At 27.5% G+C, this 19,732-nt stretch overlaps 2 protein-coding genes across 2 annotated transcripts in view; both read left to right on the top strand.

Annotated features, from left to right (window-relative positions):
• LOC135923246 (uncharacterized) overlaps positions 1 to 19,732 on the top strand; it is a 43,263-nt gene that overhangs the window by 22,437 nt on the left and 1,094 nt on the right. Inside the window, exons 4-5 of the mRNA XM_065457895.1 lie at positions 17,243 to 17,418; positions 18,515 to 19,725. Coding sequence (XP_065313967.1) covers positions 17,243 to 17,418; positions 18,515 to 19,725 — 1,387 coding nt within the window. The remainder of the gene's footprint in view (positions 1 to 17,242; positions 17,419 to 18,514; positions 19,726 to 19,732) is intronic.
• Positions 8,629 to 19,732, top strand: part of LOC135923494 (uncharacterized) — a 131,946-nt gene continuing 120,842 nt past the window's right edge. The window contains exon 1 of the mRNA XM_065458276.1: positions 8,629 to 8,705. The gene's annotated coding sequence lies outside the window, so the exon portion shown is untranslated. The remainder of the gene's footprint in view (positions 8,706 to 19,732) is intronic.

Genomic DNA, 19,732 nt, shown 5'->3' with positions numbered 1-19,732 from the left:
TGAACCTCGTCTCACTATATGGGGTAGGTAGAGACCGGCACACGATAAAAACATACTGGACTCCAAAAAGATTATATAACTATAAAGCAAGGCTATGATAAGATTGCTTTCATTTTTACAACTCTGTTTTTTTATTTCTTGGGAGCCTTTGGAACAGGGTTAAATCAATTTGATCTCAGAAACGCGAAATGCGAAGAGATCAGTTCATTTATTTAGGATCCCAGTATCGACAACCCCCCCCCCCCCTTTTCAACAACATCGATAAGATAACAAAAGTAAAAAAGGCCTTAAAAATCTAAAAACTAAATGAAAAACTAATGAGAAGAATAAGCGGGGATTAAAAAAAAAGTAATACGAATTAGAAATCAAAAAAATAAAATAATATATTTTTAATTAAAAAATATTATGTTATTAGCCAAAAATAAAACCACATAAAATTTGATTTCATAAAAAATCATAGCTAATTTATAATAATAACAATAATTTAGTTTGTAAGAATAAAAAAAATTAAAAGGTGGGATTAGGGATCTAAGTAAGCTTTTAGTTTTTGCTTAGAAAAGAAGAGGTCTCTTTTTTATTATTATTATTATTATTATTATAATAAAGATCAATTTTTTTATAATCAAGATTTTGGCAATAATATTATTATTATTATATACTTTACTTATTAGTAACGAAATATTGGTTGGTTATGTTATATATAAATTTATCTCAAAAGAAAGGCTTAATATGGTTATTTAATTTATTGGTTACTATTACTTATATATAATGAATACAATTAAAATTTACAAAAACTTCTTAATAAGATGTAATAATAATATTATATAAATTTTTTCTTTTTTTTCTTTTAATGTATGTCTCCTCTAATTAAAAATAAAACGATATATTTTATTATTTAAAAAAAAATATATTCTTTAAATGTTTTATAGGAAATTATAACCTTAAAAATACTAATATATTCCAATAAGGGCATTTAAAAAAAATAAATGTAAATTTTAAAAAGGGAGATGAATTAATATAATATTTTTTTTGTCATCATATGACAATGGCCATGAATCCTTGGAAAATATGACATCAAAAAAAAGATCATTTCATAGTATATTCTTTGTTTAAGTTTGAATGATCCCTAGATTGTGGATTTAGGGCTACTTTAACTCAAGTTTGAAGAAATATTTAGCTTCTCTTCCAGAAGCTCAGGAGATATCGAAATAATTAATAGGAATAAATATTTTATTGACAGATATATATAGGAATATATTAGGATTTTCTTTCAGCAATTCCAAGTGATTCGTAATTTGCTATGAGAGGCGTAAAAATGTCTAATACAAATGAAGTCCCATTACAATCCCTTTGTCGCGTGAGATCGCTGATGTTTACCAGGTCGAGTTTTATTAATGGTTAAAGATTCGCGCCGATCAAGCTCTATTTCATATATTCTTTCTGAATAATAATTTTATTTATTTTATGCTTTTTTGGTCAGCTGTCTCGTATCTTTGACATTTACAAGGTTGAAATATTCCTCCCCCCCTCATTCTGATTGACACTTTGAATCTAAATTCGGTGTCTGTTATATGATACTGTTTTTGCTTGGATAGGCCTCTAGCCATTCATAACCCGTCTTGCCCCTAATCAATAAACGTAAGTTTATTAGTTGTATTGTGTCATTGCTCGAAAATGAATAGCTAATGAAGCGCAACACAAAGGCCGCATCCCAATCATAATATGAACGTTTGGGATAATTTGTTACCTCTGTTACATTTGACGATGAGTTCGGTACTCGGGATTATATAATCAAACCTCTGTTGGTTTGATTAAATTAAAAATGAGTTTTCCGTTAACTGAGAGAGGATTATATCAATGAAATGCTTGAATAGAGGTAAAGAAGAACGTAAATCAAGTTTTTTGTAGAGAGAGTAATTTATAAGCTTGTATGTTGACAAAAAATTAAGGTTAAAAATGTCCTACAATATGAATTTGATTTAGTAACTCTGGAAAATTCCTGGAAATAGGAGGTTTAAAAAGTTTTTAATCTTATAATAGGCGTGATGTATATGAGTTTATATTGTAATTTATAAGTTTGTATTTTGACAAAAAATTTAGGTTAAAAATGTCCTAACATATGAATTTGATTTTTTTGATTTAGTAACTCTAGAAAATTCCTGGAAATAGGAGGTTTAAAAAGTTTTTAATCTTATAATAGGCGTGATGTAAATGTAAGAGTTTATATTTTGCTTTGATGCTGAATAATTGATTTTCTTCTAGACATTTTAAATTGGTTGAACCACCTAATTATGATCGGGGGACACAAATTGGTACTTGGTTAGTTAGGATAAATTTGTCTAGGGTGGTGTGGAGGGGAGGGGGCAGGGGGTATTTTGTTTCTACTTTAGCATTTTTTATTACTTAACGATAATTTTCTTGTTGAGAGCTAAGTATGATAATATCAATTCTACATTTATTTTGTTCTTAGGGTCTAAGAGTGTAGCGCCATCTTTAAATGTTTTAATATTACCCCTATTAATCTTTACATCTTGAATTATTATGGTTATTACTAAAGGGAACAAGAGTGGGCCTAGAGAATCGGTCCAGCTAAAGTCCTTGCGCTGACATATATTTTGAAAAGTAGAATCAATGGTATTCAATAGCTTGATTGAAGAAAGAAAGTAAGAAGGAAAGAAAGAAAGAAAGAAAGAAAGAAAGAAAGAAAGAAAGAAAGAAAGAAAGAAAGAAAGAAAGAAAGAAAGAAAGAAAGAAAGAAAGAAAGAAAGAAAGAAAGAAAGAAAGAAAGAAAGAAAGAAAGAAAGAAAGAAAGAAAGAAAGAAAGAAAGAAAGAAAGAAAGAAGAAGAAAGAGAAGAGAAGAGAAGAGAAGAGAATAGAAGAGAATTGAAGGATTTAAAAAATTCTGGATATTATTTTGACTCTGAATTACAATGTTCCGGTTATATTGATTGAAGACATATATATATATGTAAAGTTTGATAAATAAAGATCTGATGATAAATTCTCCAAGGTGATCCTGCTATATGGCTTGCCATTTCGCGGCCTCATTTATTCCCAAACTCTAATTGGTTAGGTGTTAAATTATCTGATTTTTATTCGCCAATTATTTTGGGGAGAATCTATGGCAATAAGTTCGAATGCTTAGATCTAGTTATTGAAGTACCATGTAGTGCATTAAAGACTAAGGGGATTAATTTTTGGGGTAATATCTTACATTGACTATGAGGCTGCTTATCTGTTATCGCATTTAATAATAGATGTGAACTCACGTTATCTACATTTACTAGATATCGATTAAATATGCCAGGAGAGTTGTACCTCTGTAACCTCTACCGTAGCAGTTGCTACCAAAGTCCTTGTGGATAAAAATTGATTAATATAAGGTATTTAATGTGCTTGTAAATAAATAAATTATTTGTACACTTCACCGGAGTAGCTACTAAGTCATTGTTGTGTTGAAAAGGCAATGAGAGCAACTTTACAAATTAAAATTATTTTGAAATGAGTTTTACCAAATACTCCACAGCAAATGGTGTATTTTTATGTTTACTATTTTCTGTGTAATATAAGCCATACTTGTTATTGAAGTATATGATGATATTATCCTTAAATGACAGGACATTTGACAATGGGCAATTTTTTTACGTTGGTATCTTTAATATGTGAAATGGAAAATTAAACAATTATTTTTCCAAGGAAGATATATCATTTTTGTCAATAAGTATAGATTTAATAATAACTTTTTTAAAAGAGTTTGAACTCCTAACCATGATATTTTTATTAAGATGGGTGAGAAATTTTACATAAGGAATGTATTTGGCCTGCTGTTATCATAAGTATAACTTAATCATGAACTGGAGGTTGGTAAGTCACTTAAGGCATTTGATGTGGTAATGAGGTATTAAGTTATTGTTAGCATTAATATTACTATTATAATTGGTGAAGAAAGGGAAATACTATTAGGAAGTAATGTATGAGAGTTTAGCCACCTAGATGTAGTTGACCCATGAATAATAAATCTATTCTCTTTGTTATAACCAGTATCTATATGAGTTGGGAGGGGGGGGGGGGCAGTTTGTTTAATTTTTTAAAGGGGTAGACATTTTAGGGGGACAAGCTTGTGGTACGATAAATTTATTGGGGAGGGGTTATCTATTAAATTTAAGATTAAATAAGGCAAAATATATTGTTATTAAAAATATTTATTACTTTTCTTATAGATCTAATATAATACAATGATGTTGAAACATCGTTTAAATTTATATATCAAATAACACTTATTTAGCCATTATTCCTTTTAAAATATATGAAGGGAGTACCATTATTATATAAAAGCTCGTTATTGGTAATATGGAACTAACGCCGCCTTGTAGGAGGTAGGTATATAGGTGTTTGAGATGGGCTTGATTCTAGTGAATATCCTATCATGTAGGCACTGGTTATAACAGTATATTTTGAAATAAAAGGGGCAAGACCCTTATATAAGATTTAAATTTGTTGTAAATTTAGATTGTTATGTTATACCTACATGACATAAACAATATTATGCTTTAAATTATAATATCTCTTAATGGTTTAAATGTATTTTATAATCTCTTCTCGGTATAAAGATGATACGATTAGTTACGATATATTGTTATTTTAAATAATTATAAGTAATTTATATATAATTTATCGAATTACTAATTACACTATAATAATAGTCAGCTGATTGTATAATTTCTTATTTATATTTTGTTTAGGTTTATAAAAATGGATTTAAATTTTATATTTTACCATTTAAATTTTCGAACCAGGCATGGAGTCTGCTGGCCTCGGGTTTACAAATTAAAATCTTTCGGTGTAATTGTACTTGTAGCGATGACGAGTCCAATCAATCAGTTTATCAGCAAGTTCGCCGATGTGACATCCTAGCTCCAACAATTTTTATTTTAGTATTATTAGTTTTAAATGTAGTTAAACACCAAAAGGATTAACGCCACCTATTTTGGTCCCTTAAATTTAATAATGACTATTATTATTTAAACTTGCTTCATAATCCCATAAAGTGGCAACATCGCTTTAACAAACATACCATGCCTTGGGGGGAGAGGGTAGGGGTTATGGATTTTGTCTTGGGTAGTTTTCTTTACTTTCCCTAAATGGCCCTAACTTTGCTCTTTCCATTTATAAATAACCTCGGCGTATTTTGTAACTAGCGATGAAATACCTTTCCAATAGGGGGCCTTCATTGCTCTGTCTATGCCCGATAATAAAATAGGGCTTAATAGCTATAGGTCTATTTTTCCACGAAGAATATTTTCATGGAAGCTATAAATCAATCTCTCCATCTTTTATCAAATCTTATATTTCTTTACATTGAATATTAAAATTTGACATTCTTGAAATGAATTTTCCACTCAACAAAACAGTTTTGGAATCACTACCTGGGTGTGGTTATCAGCCTTGCTTTCATCTCGTTTTTAAAACAACAAGAATACCAAACTTGTAAAAGTTATAGATCGTTTTTTTATGAAACTGCCTTTGAATTATGAAGGGAAAGAATTTAAACCTATTATATATGACAATTTATAAATAAAAAACTATTTATTTTTTTCGATGATAAATTATTTTTCATAAATTATGTATAAAATTAAAATGGTCAGTTGATAAGAATTGCGCTTAAAATAGAATAAAGAAATCTTACGGCTAATAGATGAAAGATTTTTTTAAATAAAATGACCAAATATTATATAATATATAAAGTCGTTTTTAAATAAATGAATTTTGCATTCATATTTTTTTTACAAAATTTTTTGTTAGAGAAGTCTAAATTCAAAGTGAGGACATTATGGTGATGCCTGTGGAATAGATTAAAATAAAAATATTTTATAAGATTAATTTTATTTAAATATTATTATTTGCCGTGACTTGATTAAAATATCATTAAATCTCCCTTTTTTTAAAAAATAAAATTTCATTTTTTCTTTTTTAGAGGAATAAAATTTATATAATTTTTTATTAAAATATATTTTTTTTAGTCTCCCCTTTGAATGAAGATGATAGAAATAAAAATAAAAAAGATTATTTAAAATTATATTTTGAATTTATTTTTTTTTTAAATAAAAAAAAATGTATTAAGTATTATCGATTATGATTATTTAAAAATGTAAAAGGTTTAAAAAATTATGTTAATCATTTTAAATTAATTAACAAGTATAGGAATAATCAATACGAATTTTGCTCAATCTTCTGGCGCGAAATCCAGAAGTGGCGGCAAAGCAACTTTGCAAATAAAAAAAATTGAATTTTATTGAAATCGGAGGTTAAAATGTTGTTAAATGACCCATTTTGAGCCGATTTTTTAAAAAAGCCTCTCAATATCTCATTAGGAAAATTATTATGCCGGCCTTAAAATCTTGCTCATAAGTGGCACAAAGGTTTGAACATCTATTAACGAAATCTCGAGACTTAGACAATATTTTTCTGGCTAAAATAATGAGTTAGCCGTTTTTAAAACCGGCTCAAATCGAGCCGTTTAACAATATTGATTATAATTACAAATAGCTGTCTCTAATGTGATTTTTAGAGCAAAATGAAATAAGAGTAATTTCACCTTTAAGTTTTCTATTGAAGAAGATATATCACCTTAAATTTTATAAAATCTAATTTTATTTTTGAAACCCCAAATAGCCACTTTTCAGAACGGATTGAGTGATTCATTAAGAAAGAATATTAAGATGAGCAGGGACACTGACTAACACTTTTCATTAGAATCAATCTATATCTCACATTGCTTCAAAATTACAGTTTTCGAAAATAGAAGCCTATTGGAAACTAGGAAAAAAAAGGTTCTTAAAATCGCAAAAAGTCTTATTTCCATAAAAATAACGATATAATTAATTAATTAGATGCATTTTGGTTGATAAAGAAAAAATAGTATGGGATCGTTTTAGGACTTTTTTTAATCTCTTTTTTAATTTCTAAATATATATTCTGAATAGTGCTCTTTATATTAAAAAAATATGAATAAGTATATCTTCAAGCGTTTAAATATAGCATAACCTTCTGGGAGAAAATCTATCATTAAAAATAGCTATATAATGGTATCATGGCTGATATTCCGGATGTTCTAAATTGGGAGAAAAAATTTAAGTTGAGATAAGAGGCGACCTATTATATACCTTTTAGAATTACTTTTTATAGGAACTGGTTATTTTAACCAGCAGTTTTTGTCATTCGTGCCTATCGGAATTTAACGCTTGCTTATATTACATCTAATCGTGATGAACCAATCGGATCAGCCCAAACTCCTCCCTTAGTCAAATTGAACATCCTATGATATAGGGTGTTTATTTAAAAATTAGGGGGAATTCTTCACTTAATCTTACATATTATATTTTAAGTACTTATTATAATATCCTCTATAAGAACAAAAAAAATAATTTTTTTTTTTTGTATCGGGGTGCTAATTTAAAAGAACAAATTTTTTTTAAATATGAAAATTTGTCAATAAAATTCCTATTTCATTTATTTTTTTTAATTCGACAATAATAAAAAAAATAAATAGGAAAGAACAAAATAAATTATAAATTATACAAATAAATATTTAAAAAATAAAAAAAATTCTACTGGTACAAGAACCACTCATAATAAAAATAAAATAAAAAATTCATTTATAAAATATTCATCTTTTTAGCAGGAAAATCAATTAAAATAGAAATTTCCTGGTTTCATTTAAAGAATTAATAATAGGTATTAACTTAAAATATATTTGTATATATAATGATTTTTATTTTTAAGAGTAAAATAAATTAATAATAAATTATTAACTAAAATTTATACTCAATCTAATTATTGATTGCTATTATTCATTATAATCGGCTATATTATATTAAAATCAATTTTTAATTAAAAGATTAAGAAAAAGAGATTGTATAAATGGGGTATATAGAGACCACCCTCTATATTGAGGAGTATAACGCGGAAAAGCTAAAAAAAATAATCGTAAAATTCAGATGACATCGAGGGCGGTTATATACTAGAATTTTATAAAATGTTTATGGCCCTGTCCGTAAAATTCTGACTATGGCACCTGCTCGTAAAAAAAAATTATATAAGTTACCCGTCCCAAAAAATACTGTTTAGAGATTGGCCGGCACATTTTTTTAAGCACGGTTCGGGGGCAAGGATTTCGGTGTTTTGGCAGAGCCATGCAAAATGCCATTAATATATCGAATTTATGTTATTTGAAATATATATATTTCGTTTTTTAAATAAAATTTTATAATTATACTCTTTAGTTTTTTTTTTAAGTTATAACTTTTTAAATAATTTTATATTTATTTATATATAATTTAATTTATAATAATGAAATTAAATATTTTTTATACATACATTATCTGAAAAATTCCCGAAATATATAAATGATATTTATAAATATTAAAAAAAATATTTATTAATTAAATGATTTATTTTGTTAAAACTCTTTTAAAATATTTTACAGAATAATATTCATCCATTCTTTCTTTTATATATATAACTTTCCTTATTAAATTTCTAATGAAAGAAAAATCAAAATCAATTAAAATATTATTAATTTCAGTAAACTTTTTTAAAATATATTCAAACAATTTCCAGAAGAATTTCTTCAAACAAGAGTGACTTTAATCGAGAAATTATAGCGTGATCAGCATTGCATTACAACAGTCCTAACAAAAAACAAGTATATCAAAAAAAAATACAGAATTAAAATTTAATATATTATGAAAACTCCAATTGACCTTTGGGGTTTATTTAAAATCTTTTTATGTCCTATTTGATAAAGTGACAAATTTGTTAGAGTTTAGAAAAGTTTTCTTCTTTTTTTTTAAAAAAAAAATTCATTTCATTAATATTAATTAATAATATAAAATTGGAACATTAATTTATTTTATATTAATGAATTAATAAGGAATTTTTTTTAAGCATTCAAAAATAAATCAATAATTATTGTTTTATAAATTAGTTTTTAATAATTGACGTTTTTAATAAGGTATGTATTTCTCGATTAGTTTTAATTAATTAATTAAGAAAGAAAGAAAGGAAAGGAAGGAAGAAAGGAAAGGAAGGAAAGAAGGAATGAAGGAATGAAGGAATGAAGGAAGGAAGGAAGGAAGGAAGGAAGGAAGGAAGGAAGGAAGGAAGGAAGGAAGGAAGGAAGGAAGGAAGGAAGGAAGGAAGGAAGGAAGGAAGGAAGGAAGGAAGGAAGGAAGGAAGGAAGGAAGGAAGGAAGGAAGGAAGGAAGGAAGGAAGGAAGGAAGGAAGGAAGGAAGGAAGGAAAGAAAGAAAGAAACGCTCTGAAAATTAAATTAAAAAAATTAATTTTTAGTCTAATTAATTTTTTTAGAAAATTGGATAAATTTTGATTTTATACGAAATCTTGCATAATCTACATAATATTATATGTTAGCGACAATGTGTTTCTTCCCGGCAATGTGTTATTTTTACAATTTTAAATAATTTTTTGAGCCTGTTTTTTTTAAATTTAAAGATCTGATTTTACCGGAAATATATTCTATCACGTTTGGAATTACCTATCTTATGAATTGTAGACAATTTTGCTGTTAACCTTTAAGTCATTTATAGTTTATATAATAAAAAATATATGAAAAATTCAATATAAAAGTTCATGGAAAAATTGACTGAAATTCATAGGGTAGGTATTCCAAACATGACGGCATACATTTCCGGTAAAATCAAATTCTTGAATATTTAAAAAGGCGCTCAAAAAAATGATTTAAAGGTGAAAAAAAAATAACACATTGACGCTAAACATATAAGTGTTTTTTTTTTAAAATAATGCAATTTTTAAATAATTAATCAGAAAGTTATTTTAATTAAAATAAAGATATCACCTAAAATAATAAATCATTTTTTAGGAAAATTCGCCTGAATCCACTAGACTTATTCGATTTTGCCTATTGTTATATAGTTATTAAAACTTTATTTTGAAATAGTTATTTTAATAATAAGTGAGACCACTTAAATCACTTAATCAATACAATACATTATAATAATAATAATTTTGAAGAATTTAGTGTTTAATAGCGTATTTGCAAAGATGATTCCCAAAAATAAGTGGGGGAAAAAAAATTGACGGCCGATGGGAATGTATATATTTATAACTTTGCCAGTAATGTTATTTGGCATTAAATTGAATGTTTTACAGAAAAAATTAGTCGAAACATCTGACGAGCCTTTATTTAAATCAGAAACCGGCAGAGGTACCATTTGCATGGCCCGTCCCGGTTAATTTTTAAATAAATTTGGCAATTTGAAATATTCGGTCCGGGTATTTTTTTTCAACAAAAACTTTTAGACCCGGCCCGGATATAAGCTCCAGTTTGGATATATTTATTCGGCTCTTCTACCCGTGCCGTATCTATAGATCTCTTATTTAAATATAACTTTTTAATCTTTGGAGGGTGGGAGGGGGGGGGAAATGGTGTAACCCCACATTAACTCTAAGCGAAATAAAAATTTAACGGCAGAGTAATACTTTTTATCCTTTCTTCTTCGTATTAATAATCAAATTAAAAATTGTTAAAGATAAATCGCATCCGATAGGTCCATTTTGGAAGACCCGAACGCGTACCGAAATTTAATTACGATTATCTTTTCCTTCTCTCTTATTCTCCCGTTCATTTAATCATCCATCCCTTCATTTATTCCTTCCTGTCTTTTTTTTCACTTCTTTTCACTTTTATTAATAAATTAAATGTTCCATTTTTTTAAAAAAATATATAAATTAACATTTTAACAAAAAATATAACATTCTTCTTTTTCCGATTTCTTTCTTTCTTTTTTTTCTGTATTTTTATGCAAATATTATAAATTATGAATATTTTTTTTATATATATAAAATATAAAAAACTTTCGAAAATATCTATAAAAATATATAATTATTATTAAAAAAAAATTAGATAAATATTATTTTTACTTATATTAATATGAATTATTAGATGGACCTTATGTGTATAAGCAAAACAAAAAAAAAATTTGAATGGAAATACAATTATAATGAGATTTGAAGATATAAATTTATTAACGGGGAAAATTTATAATAAAATAATTATATTAAAATTATGTAATGTAAATGTATAAATTTATGATTTGTGAGCAATGATCAAACCCGGGAAGTTTGGTAGAAAAGAAATTATTTTTTTTCCAAAATATGCATAAATATTATAAATTTAAATACATTGTCACAAATAGATAGATGAAGGTTTTTTTTTCAATTCTTATTTAGTTACAAAACCTTTTAGGGGTATATCCTTGCTAGAATTAATTTGTTAAAGCTTCTTAAAAAAACCCCCAGAAAATCATAGCAAGCGGCAAAGCAAACTATATTTGAACAATTTCTTTAATAAATCTTTTTTAATATATAAATTAATGTTAGGATCTTTTTACCTTTCAATTGGACAGTGTGTACGACTGATGTCAGGAAAATAAGGGCAGAGGGAAGGGGAGGTACCTCAAGGGGTGCTTCACTATAATCAACACGTATTAAATATCTATCTTATAATTCAAATATTTTTATTTTGGTCATCAGAGCGGCTACATCGCCATTCTCGAAAGATGAGGAAATGGGCGAAGGGAGGTGTAGAAGGCACTGGTTAGGACGTAAAGCCCTACTTAATATTCACATTTATATTTTATCCAGATTGTTCCTATAACCACATTTAAACTATACCATTTCCATATAGCTCGCTTTTTGATTATTGTATTGGAACCATACACTCATCTTCTCATACTCTCTTTTCTTACCCGGCCCCGCTTCCGTTACGCCCATATCAACATCTAATATCTACCCGTATCTCTACCATTTCAAGGTATAGGAGAAGTCGATCATGAATATTATAATTACGTCTTATTAATTTTTTTTAGTGTCTCTCAAGCTAATTTATTTTAACTTCAATCATTTATCAAATCCAACTCACTTAAATCTATAAAGTGATATTTACTGAGATGGTGCAATAAATCTTAACTTGTTCTCAATTTAGAGGGTAGGACTGAAGTATATAGGGTTTATTTAAATTGTAACCTATTTTACGTCTCTTTAAAAATATTCATTTCATTTTCAAACATTGTAAAGTAATCGTTAACTCGTATCATATCAAATCTAACTAGTAAAATATACAAAGTTTTAAATCCTATTTTATTTGATTTAAGCGATACTTGGAAAAGCTTAAAAGATATTTTTGCCCGAGGCATTATTATATATATATATGCTTTAGATCATTTTATCTTTAATCTCGATCTCCCGTAAATGAGAGCGAGCAGTCCTTAAAACTTGAATTGTTCAACTGAATTAACCAGAAAATTTTAACTGGTTTTGTAATATGAAGCTCGGTTTTTTAGGATTAGTTCCGATGTAATAGGTTTGTTTTCGTAATTTTATCTATATATCTCATAAATTATCCAGGACCATCACGGTTTATTTTTAATGTTAGAATCTTTCCCTTCTGCCAGCATAGCCCAAAACTTGGCCCTGAACAAAAAAAAAATATATGAGTTTAAAAATCCAGGCTACCAAAGATTTTGATCTACGCAGGTCTTTGAATACAAGTATATATAACAATCCTCCTCCACATACCATTTTATATTCCATATCATGCAATAAAAAAATAAAATATAAGGCTTATATTCTAAAAGATAGCTTTACAGGATCTCTAATCAGAAAAACATATTATTACTATTTAAAAAAAAATTCATTTATTTTACGAGAAATGTATTAAAATTAAAAATTAGAACCCTTTAAAAATTCTAAGATAGATGAGTTATACAATTGTAGCAGTAAAAAATTGTTATATTTTTTTTTATCATATAGTTCTTCAATAAATTGGATTGTATATTTTTTTTTACTAACCAATTGATAACATGGATTCATTGGTGAGAAAATTTGCAGTTAATTTTTAGAGAACATAGGATAAAGTAGCATAATTATATTCTTCCTATTTCACAAAGATATTATTAAGGAACCGGTATATTAATAGTCCCATCTGAACCTAACATTATTTGTAGGATAGATACTATATCATCTCCTAACACTATAAAGATTCTATATCATAGAGCAAAATTATAAATGCAGTTGATGAGACGATATTATAAAAACCTTTGTGATTTATTATGCGAAAATTTATAATAAATATTTTATTATCCTCTTCATAGTCAGGAAGAAACTGGCGACTTAAACAAAAATAAATAAAATTTGGCTAGCAATGGGTGACATAAATTATTCCCAAATTATTTTATTTCACTGATATTGCATATAATATAGAAACTGCATGTGATCTTAAATAATACAAATTTTGTCATTTTTTTTATTAAATTTATAAATTTCACAATGTGGTTGTACATTTTTTAAAAAAAAACTATATTTATCACATTTTATAAAAACTTTGCAATTATCGTAACGACACACTGACCTAGATGCTTTGCTGAGGGATGAAATGACTGTATCACATCTTGAACTAGATGTATGTTGTCTGATTGGTAACCTGTATATGGAGGTGTATTGCCTCACTTAATCTGACACAAAAAATTAAGGCCAACTATAATATCATTTGATTACAATGGGATCCGTAAACATGATATTGTGATCTATCTTCTTCATTTTTCACAAAAATCTCCCTTTTGAATCATCTAAATAAAAGTAATATTTTAACAATCAAAGGTATTCTCTTCCTCCAATACGCAATAAATTTGGGGATCTTATGATTTTACAGTGAAAATGCCTTAACAAAATATTTTCTTTTAAAATAAATAATTACTTCTTCTTACATTTTATAGTCAAACTTACAGGATGGGGTTCAAACTTCTTCAAAGTTTTCTCTATGATCTAAAGGTAATTTCATCTTCCATCAACTTTTATAACATTAATCATTTCAGAAGTCAAACTTAATATTAACTATTTCTTTGTATAAAGATTAATAAAATAAAATATTTTAAAAATTTCTTCAAATAATGTATGAATTCTGATAAGTATCAAACTAATGTTGCTAAACTGTTCGTTCTGGGACGATTGTTTTTTAAAAACGGGTAATTTAATATATTTACCAGAAAAATATTTCCTACGTCTCGAGATTTCGCTGAAAAGATGTTTAGACTTTTGAGGCATCTGTAGATAAAATATCAAGCCTCAAATCAAGCTGTATTTCTATATCAAACATTTGAATTCATTATATTTTTTTCTTTACCACTTATCAATATTTATCAAGTAGCATAGGTTACCACAAAGATACTGAAGTATTACTAATATAATTTGTTATATTCAAAAAAAAAATATATATATATTATAATCAGATTAAGAGGCACCCAGCCGAGAACTGTTTAAATGAGTAATCAGGTCTGCGGTTAAGTATAACCCTGTCAGTTAATTTTCATAAGGAGCAACTAAGTCATTAAGAAGATTGCAGCAACTCGGGTCATATGATTTGCAGAATTATATAACTTATAGAATATACATTTAATAATATTTGAAAAAAAAAGAAGTTCAAACGAAATGTAGAAAGTGTACAAATTGGTCCATTTTACCCCTCTTCTTTCCACAAAAAAGGTTGATATTATTGTACATAGATTTTAGTTTTTAAAAAAAAATTAATCTTATTATATAAAATTCTAAACAAAAAAAAAGACATGTCACGGCATCAAAGTAGTAAATTAACGATTTGTTTTAAAAATTTTCACTGAAAAAAAATTTCCTTTTTAATTTTAATTTTAATTTTAATTTTAAATTTTAATTTTTTTCCCCTTTCTGATTTTGTCTATATTTTGATTTTAAAAAAAATTTTTAAAAATTTTAAATATTAATTCACTTTTTTATTTTAAAATAATTTTTTTTTTTGAAGGAATAAATTTGGAATAGGGGAACCTTGAAAAAAAATTAATTTTTTGTTTTTTAAAACATTTTTTATATTCAAAAAAAAGAATAGAAAAGATAAAAACATATACATTTTTTTTGGTATATATTATAATATTAATAAATTTATTCCAAAATTTAGACCAATTTAAAACTTTTTAAATTTGGTAATTTTGGTATTTTAATGATAGGGTCAATTTTTTTTAAGGCATTTAAATAAAGTGTTTTTTTTTAAAAAAAAAGAAGAGAAATAATTATATGCTAGTTTAGTTATCTACTTAATAATTAATACTATTTATTTACATAATAATTTAAAAATTAAAATATTTAGTAATAAAACGTTTGTTTTTAAGGGTCTAAATTCTCTATATTTTTAAAAAAAAAAATTTTAAAATTCCCTCTTTAACAATTCTTCCATTATTTATTACAATCGAATATCTACTTATTATTACGCCTTTTGTTGCACATTATAATTGAGATGAGCTTTTTTTTCCCTAACAGAAACCACTTTCTAATTTTCCCAAATTTTAAATACCAGAAATCCTATTTAAAATTTTCGGGAACCCCAGATATTAGTTTAGGTTTCAAACTTTCTGTAATTGAAAGATATAGTTTTGATTGCTATTTCAACGGTAAAAAAAAATTACATGTAATACCAACTAGTGTTGTTAAACGGCTCCGGACTCAATAATTCATCCAGAAAAATATTACACAAGCCTGTAGATTTCGCTCATAGATGGAACAAAGGTCTAGACATATTTTATCGAAATTTCGAGAATTAGTCAATATTTTTCTGGCTAAAATATCGAGTTCGCTGTTTTAAAAAATCGGCTCAAAACGGGCCGTTTAACAACACTAATGCCAACCACTAATTATCTCCTTCATAATCGTATCGATAATCACCAGAGTTGTTCTGTATCTAGATATAAAAATGTGGTATCTGTAACTGTATCTAGATAGATTTTTGATTAAAATATCTGTATCTAGATATTATTTTAGACGATGTATCTGTATCTACATCCATTTAAAAAGTATCTTTTAACAACTCTGATAATCACTATTATAATAGTTATACTAATATTAAATGAAAATATATTCAAAAAAAAAATTTTTTTAGTTTAGGAGAGTAAAGATATGTTAAAAAAACAAAAAAAATCTTTTAATTATAATGTCAAAAACGCAAATGTTAAATAATTATATCATTACATTTTCTTTCGAAAAAAAATTCAAACGCAATTATAAACGCCGTTATGCCAAATTCTGGGGAAAATTAGTTCGATTATTACACAAATTTAATGCTTATATTTATTTATAAAGGAGGAGAAAGTAATTAACTTTTTATTTGTGAAGTGAGCGTGCCGTGAACGGTGACAAATAAGTAACTATAAATTGGTTTTAAAAAATAAAATAATATTATTAATAAGTAAAAGAAAGAAAGAGGAGAATTAAAATTTAATGAAATTAGCGGAAAAGGGACACCTTGCCTATGTTATATTATGTAATTATTTTATTTTACTGAAAAATTAATGTTCCCTTCTTCTTTCTTTCTTTCTTTCTCTTTTTTGAGAACGAGAAATTTTAAAAAAAATTAAATTTTTATTATTTTTTTTTAATTGATCATTTACAAAAATAGTAAATATTTGACATTTTACAGGTATTGTATTCCGACATATATATTACAAAATATATTTTATTTTTTGAAAAAATTTATTTATATCTATATTTTCTTTGAAAAAATTTTATTTTGAAAAAAATATTTATAACATTATTAATTATAAAACTTCTTAGTAGTGTTGTTAAACGGCTCGTTTTGAGCCGATTTTTAAAAGGGTCTAACTCAATATTTTATCCAAAAAATATTGCCTAAACCTCAAGATTTCAATAATACATGTCTACACTTTGTTCCTTTTATTAGCAAAATCTTCAGACTTGGGTAATATTTTTATGGATGAAGTACCGAGTTAGCCGTTTTTAAAAATCGGCTCAAAACGAGCCGTATAACAACACTACTTCTTTTCTTAGTCGATATTATTAATTCCTTAAATTTGACCGAAAATGTTAGCAACCAATCTAAGTGAGCTTCTTGAATATATTTCCCATTTAGTTTTTATGAATTATGGTAATTTATTTTTATTGCCGTTCTTTCGACTGTTGTCATTTATATCTTCAGCTTTAAAATGATTTTTTTCTTCTAGTGAATATCTGGTTGAATGAAGAAACATAAATCATTCTCATTATATTCAACTTACTTACCCATTTGTTACTATACTTTATTTTCTCTTCTAATATAACATGAACTACAAATCTAGCTGATTTACACCAGATTTATTGCTAAATATTTGCAATACCTTCTCATATAGCACTACATTTTCAAAAACCTTCTCTTTGCACTGAATGGGGTTTGCAGTCAAATACCTGCAAAATTATTCTCGCCCCCATCCAATGGAGCCTCAAAAGGAATATGCTAAGCTTAAAACTCAATCAAATATTAGAAATCGACTACACCATGAAAGATCGAGAAAATGGGGTTCAATCCGTTATAATCAACACCTACATGATGACATATTTTCCCAGAATCCAATAAAATAGTGAATGTATTTATGATTCCGGGCATGATTTTTTTAAACCATTTTACCATATTTTACTATTTTAATAATGTAAATTTATTTCTACTATTTAGACCTATATTGTATATTGTTTTTATATAATTTATATTATTATATGTAATTAAGATATTAAGAGTTTTTTTTTCCCTTATTATTCCCATTTTTTCCCCCTATTTTTCACCGGAAATTTTTCATCTCTAACCATACCAGATAAATTATTTAATAATTGAAAATATAATTAATAACCCTATTTACGGAGCATATAATAAATTAATGGAGGATGAAATTCGCTCCAATTTATGATCTTCGATTTATTTTTAGTTGAACAGATATTATGTTTAGCCTTCAATGATTTTGATAATAATTTGAAGAAAAAAATTCATCCAAAATTGTCAAATTACATTTAGATGAGGATGCTGACGCTTGTAGCAGGATTCCTGCAAAGATATCTTATAAATATAATATCATCATTCCTTCGCTATTTTTGCACATCAATCAACAGACCTCTCACAGGTGCTTTTGCTTTATTATTGGCAGCATTTTTTTTATTTTTTATACCTATGGCCATTCCACACGAACGGAATCTGCCCATCCTGCATGAAACCAATACATTTAACAAATGATGGAGAATTTTTTGTTCATGGACCAATCTCTAACAGGTGTCCGCATTCAAAACACACGCCTCTTTCTCAGATCACTTACTCGCTTCCCCCCTCCTCTCATAGATTATCCCTTAAACGAAGTAATTGGTGCCTCATTCTCAGATATTTTTCTTAACTCCACAAAACCAAGTATCATAACGAGAATACCCAAAGGAGCGAGAATACAAGTAGCTAAATCTCTCAGCAACTGCATATCTTCTCTTTTGCAAAATTTTAACAAAGAAGAAGAATGATTAAAATTTTTAAACTTTGGGTACAATACTTTCAAAATACCTGACATATCACTCCAAAAATCATTAACTCAACAAATAAAAGATGCCTGTTTAAACATCAACACTCATCTTCATGAGTCCCAAATCTTCAGACATCCCATAAACAAAAAAAAATAACCCCACTTCAACAAAAAGCCTCATTGATTTCGAAGAAAATTGACAGTCTTAATATCAATGGGGCCCTCAAACTCATTTCAACCAATGACACTCTGGCGGAATCCAATTTAGAAACCTTAATTAAGCTTCGATCAAAGCATCCCACAACAACATTTATGCCAATATTGCCCCAACCCTTCTCCCATTGTGCAGCAGATTTTACACAGGAAGAAGTAAGGAAAGCAATCCTATCTTTTCATCGGGATTCGGCTCATGGTCTAGATGGGATTAGACCAATTTTTTTACAGGACATTACCTCTCCTGTGATCTGTACACAGGTTTCAATTCTCACTAAAATCACAAACTTAGTCAACAAAATCCTAAATGGAGACGTACTTAGCTTTATTACCCCCTTACTATTCGGTGCCAGACTCATCGCACTCCAAAAACCAAACAAGGACATTCGGCCCATCGCCATTGGTTCAACTTACCATAGATTGGTCGCTAAATTAATCGCATCTAGAATCAAACACGATGCCGCACACATTCTAAGCCCCTATCAACTTGGTGTAGGGATACCTGGTGGGTGTGAAGCCGCTGTGCACTTAACAAGAATTCACCTTGAAAATAACCCAAAAAACGAATCCCTAGTAAAAATTGACTTCTCTAACGCCTACAACACTCTTTCGCGCAACACGTTCCTACATTCAACTTGCTTCCATTTCCCCGCTTATACCAAATTTCTTTTCTCTTGCTACCAATCACCAACAATCTTACAATTCAACAAAGAAAAAATACTTTCTGTCGAGGGTATCCAACAAGGTGACCCTCTCGGATCCATTCTCTTTAGTCTTGGAATCAATGACATGATAAAATCAATAAACTCTTCATGTACTCTATCGCTCCACGCTTGGTATATTGATGATGGAATCTTGAGTGGTCCCAGTAGTGAAATTGCCAAAGCAGTCACCATAATTAAAGAAATGGGCACAGCCATTGGACTTTCGCTTAACCAGAGCAAATCTGAATTCTCACTTTTAAATTCTAATGCTCCCAACACTCACGATTTCAAATTCACATCAAGCGTTGAATTAACACATCTAGGATCGCCTGTTGGAGGACACGAGGCAATAAGCACCTTTCTTCATTCCACACTTGACATACTCCTTAAACTGGAGGACATCTTTACACTTCTTCCATCACACAAGTCCTTT

Source organism: Gordionus sp. m RMFG-2023, chromosome 2 (genome assembly GCF_954871325.1).
Source record: "Gordionus sp. m RMFG-2023 chromosome 2, tfGorSpeb1-WG-v2, whole genome shotgun sequence".
NCBI classification, from domain to species: domain Eukaryota; kingdom Metazoa; phylum Nematomorpha; class Gordioida; order Chordodea; family Parachordodidae; genus Gordionus; species Gordionus sp. m RMFG-2023.
Note: the sequence above shows the minus strand (reverse complement) of the source record. Positions and strands in the feature narration are given on the sequence as shown.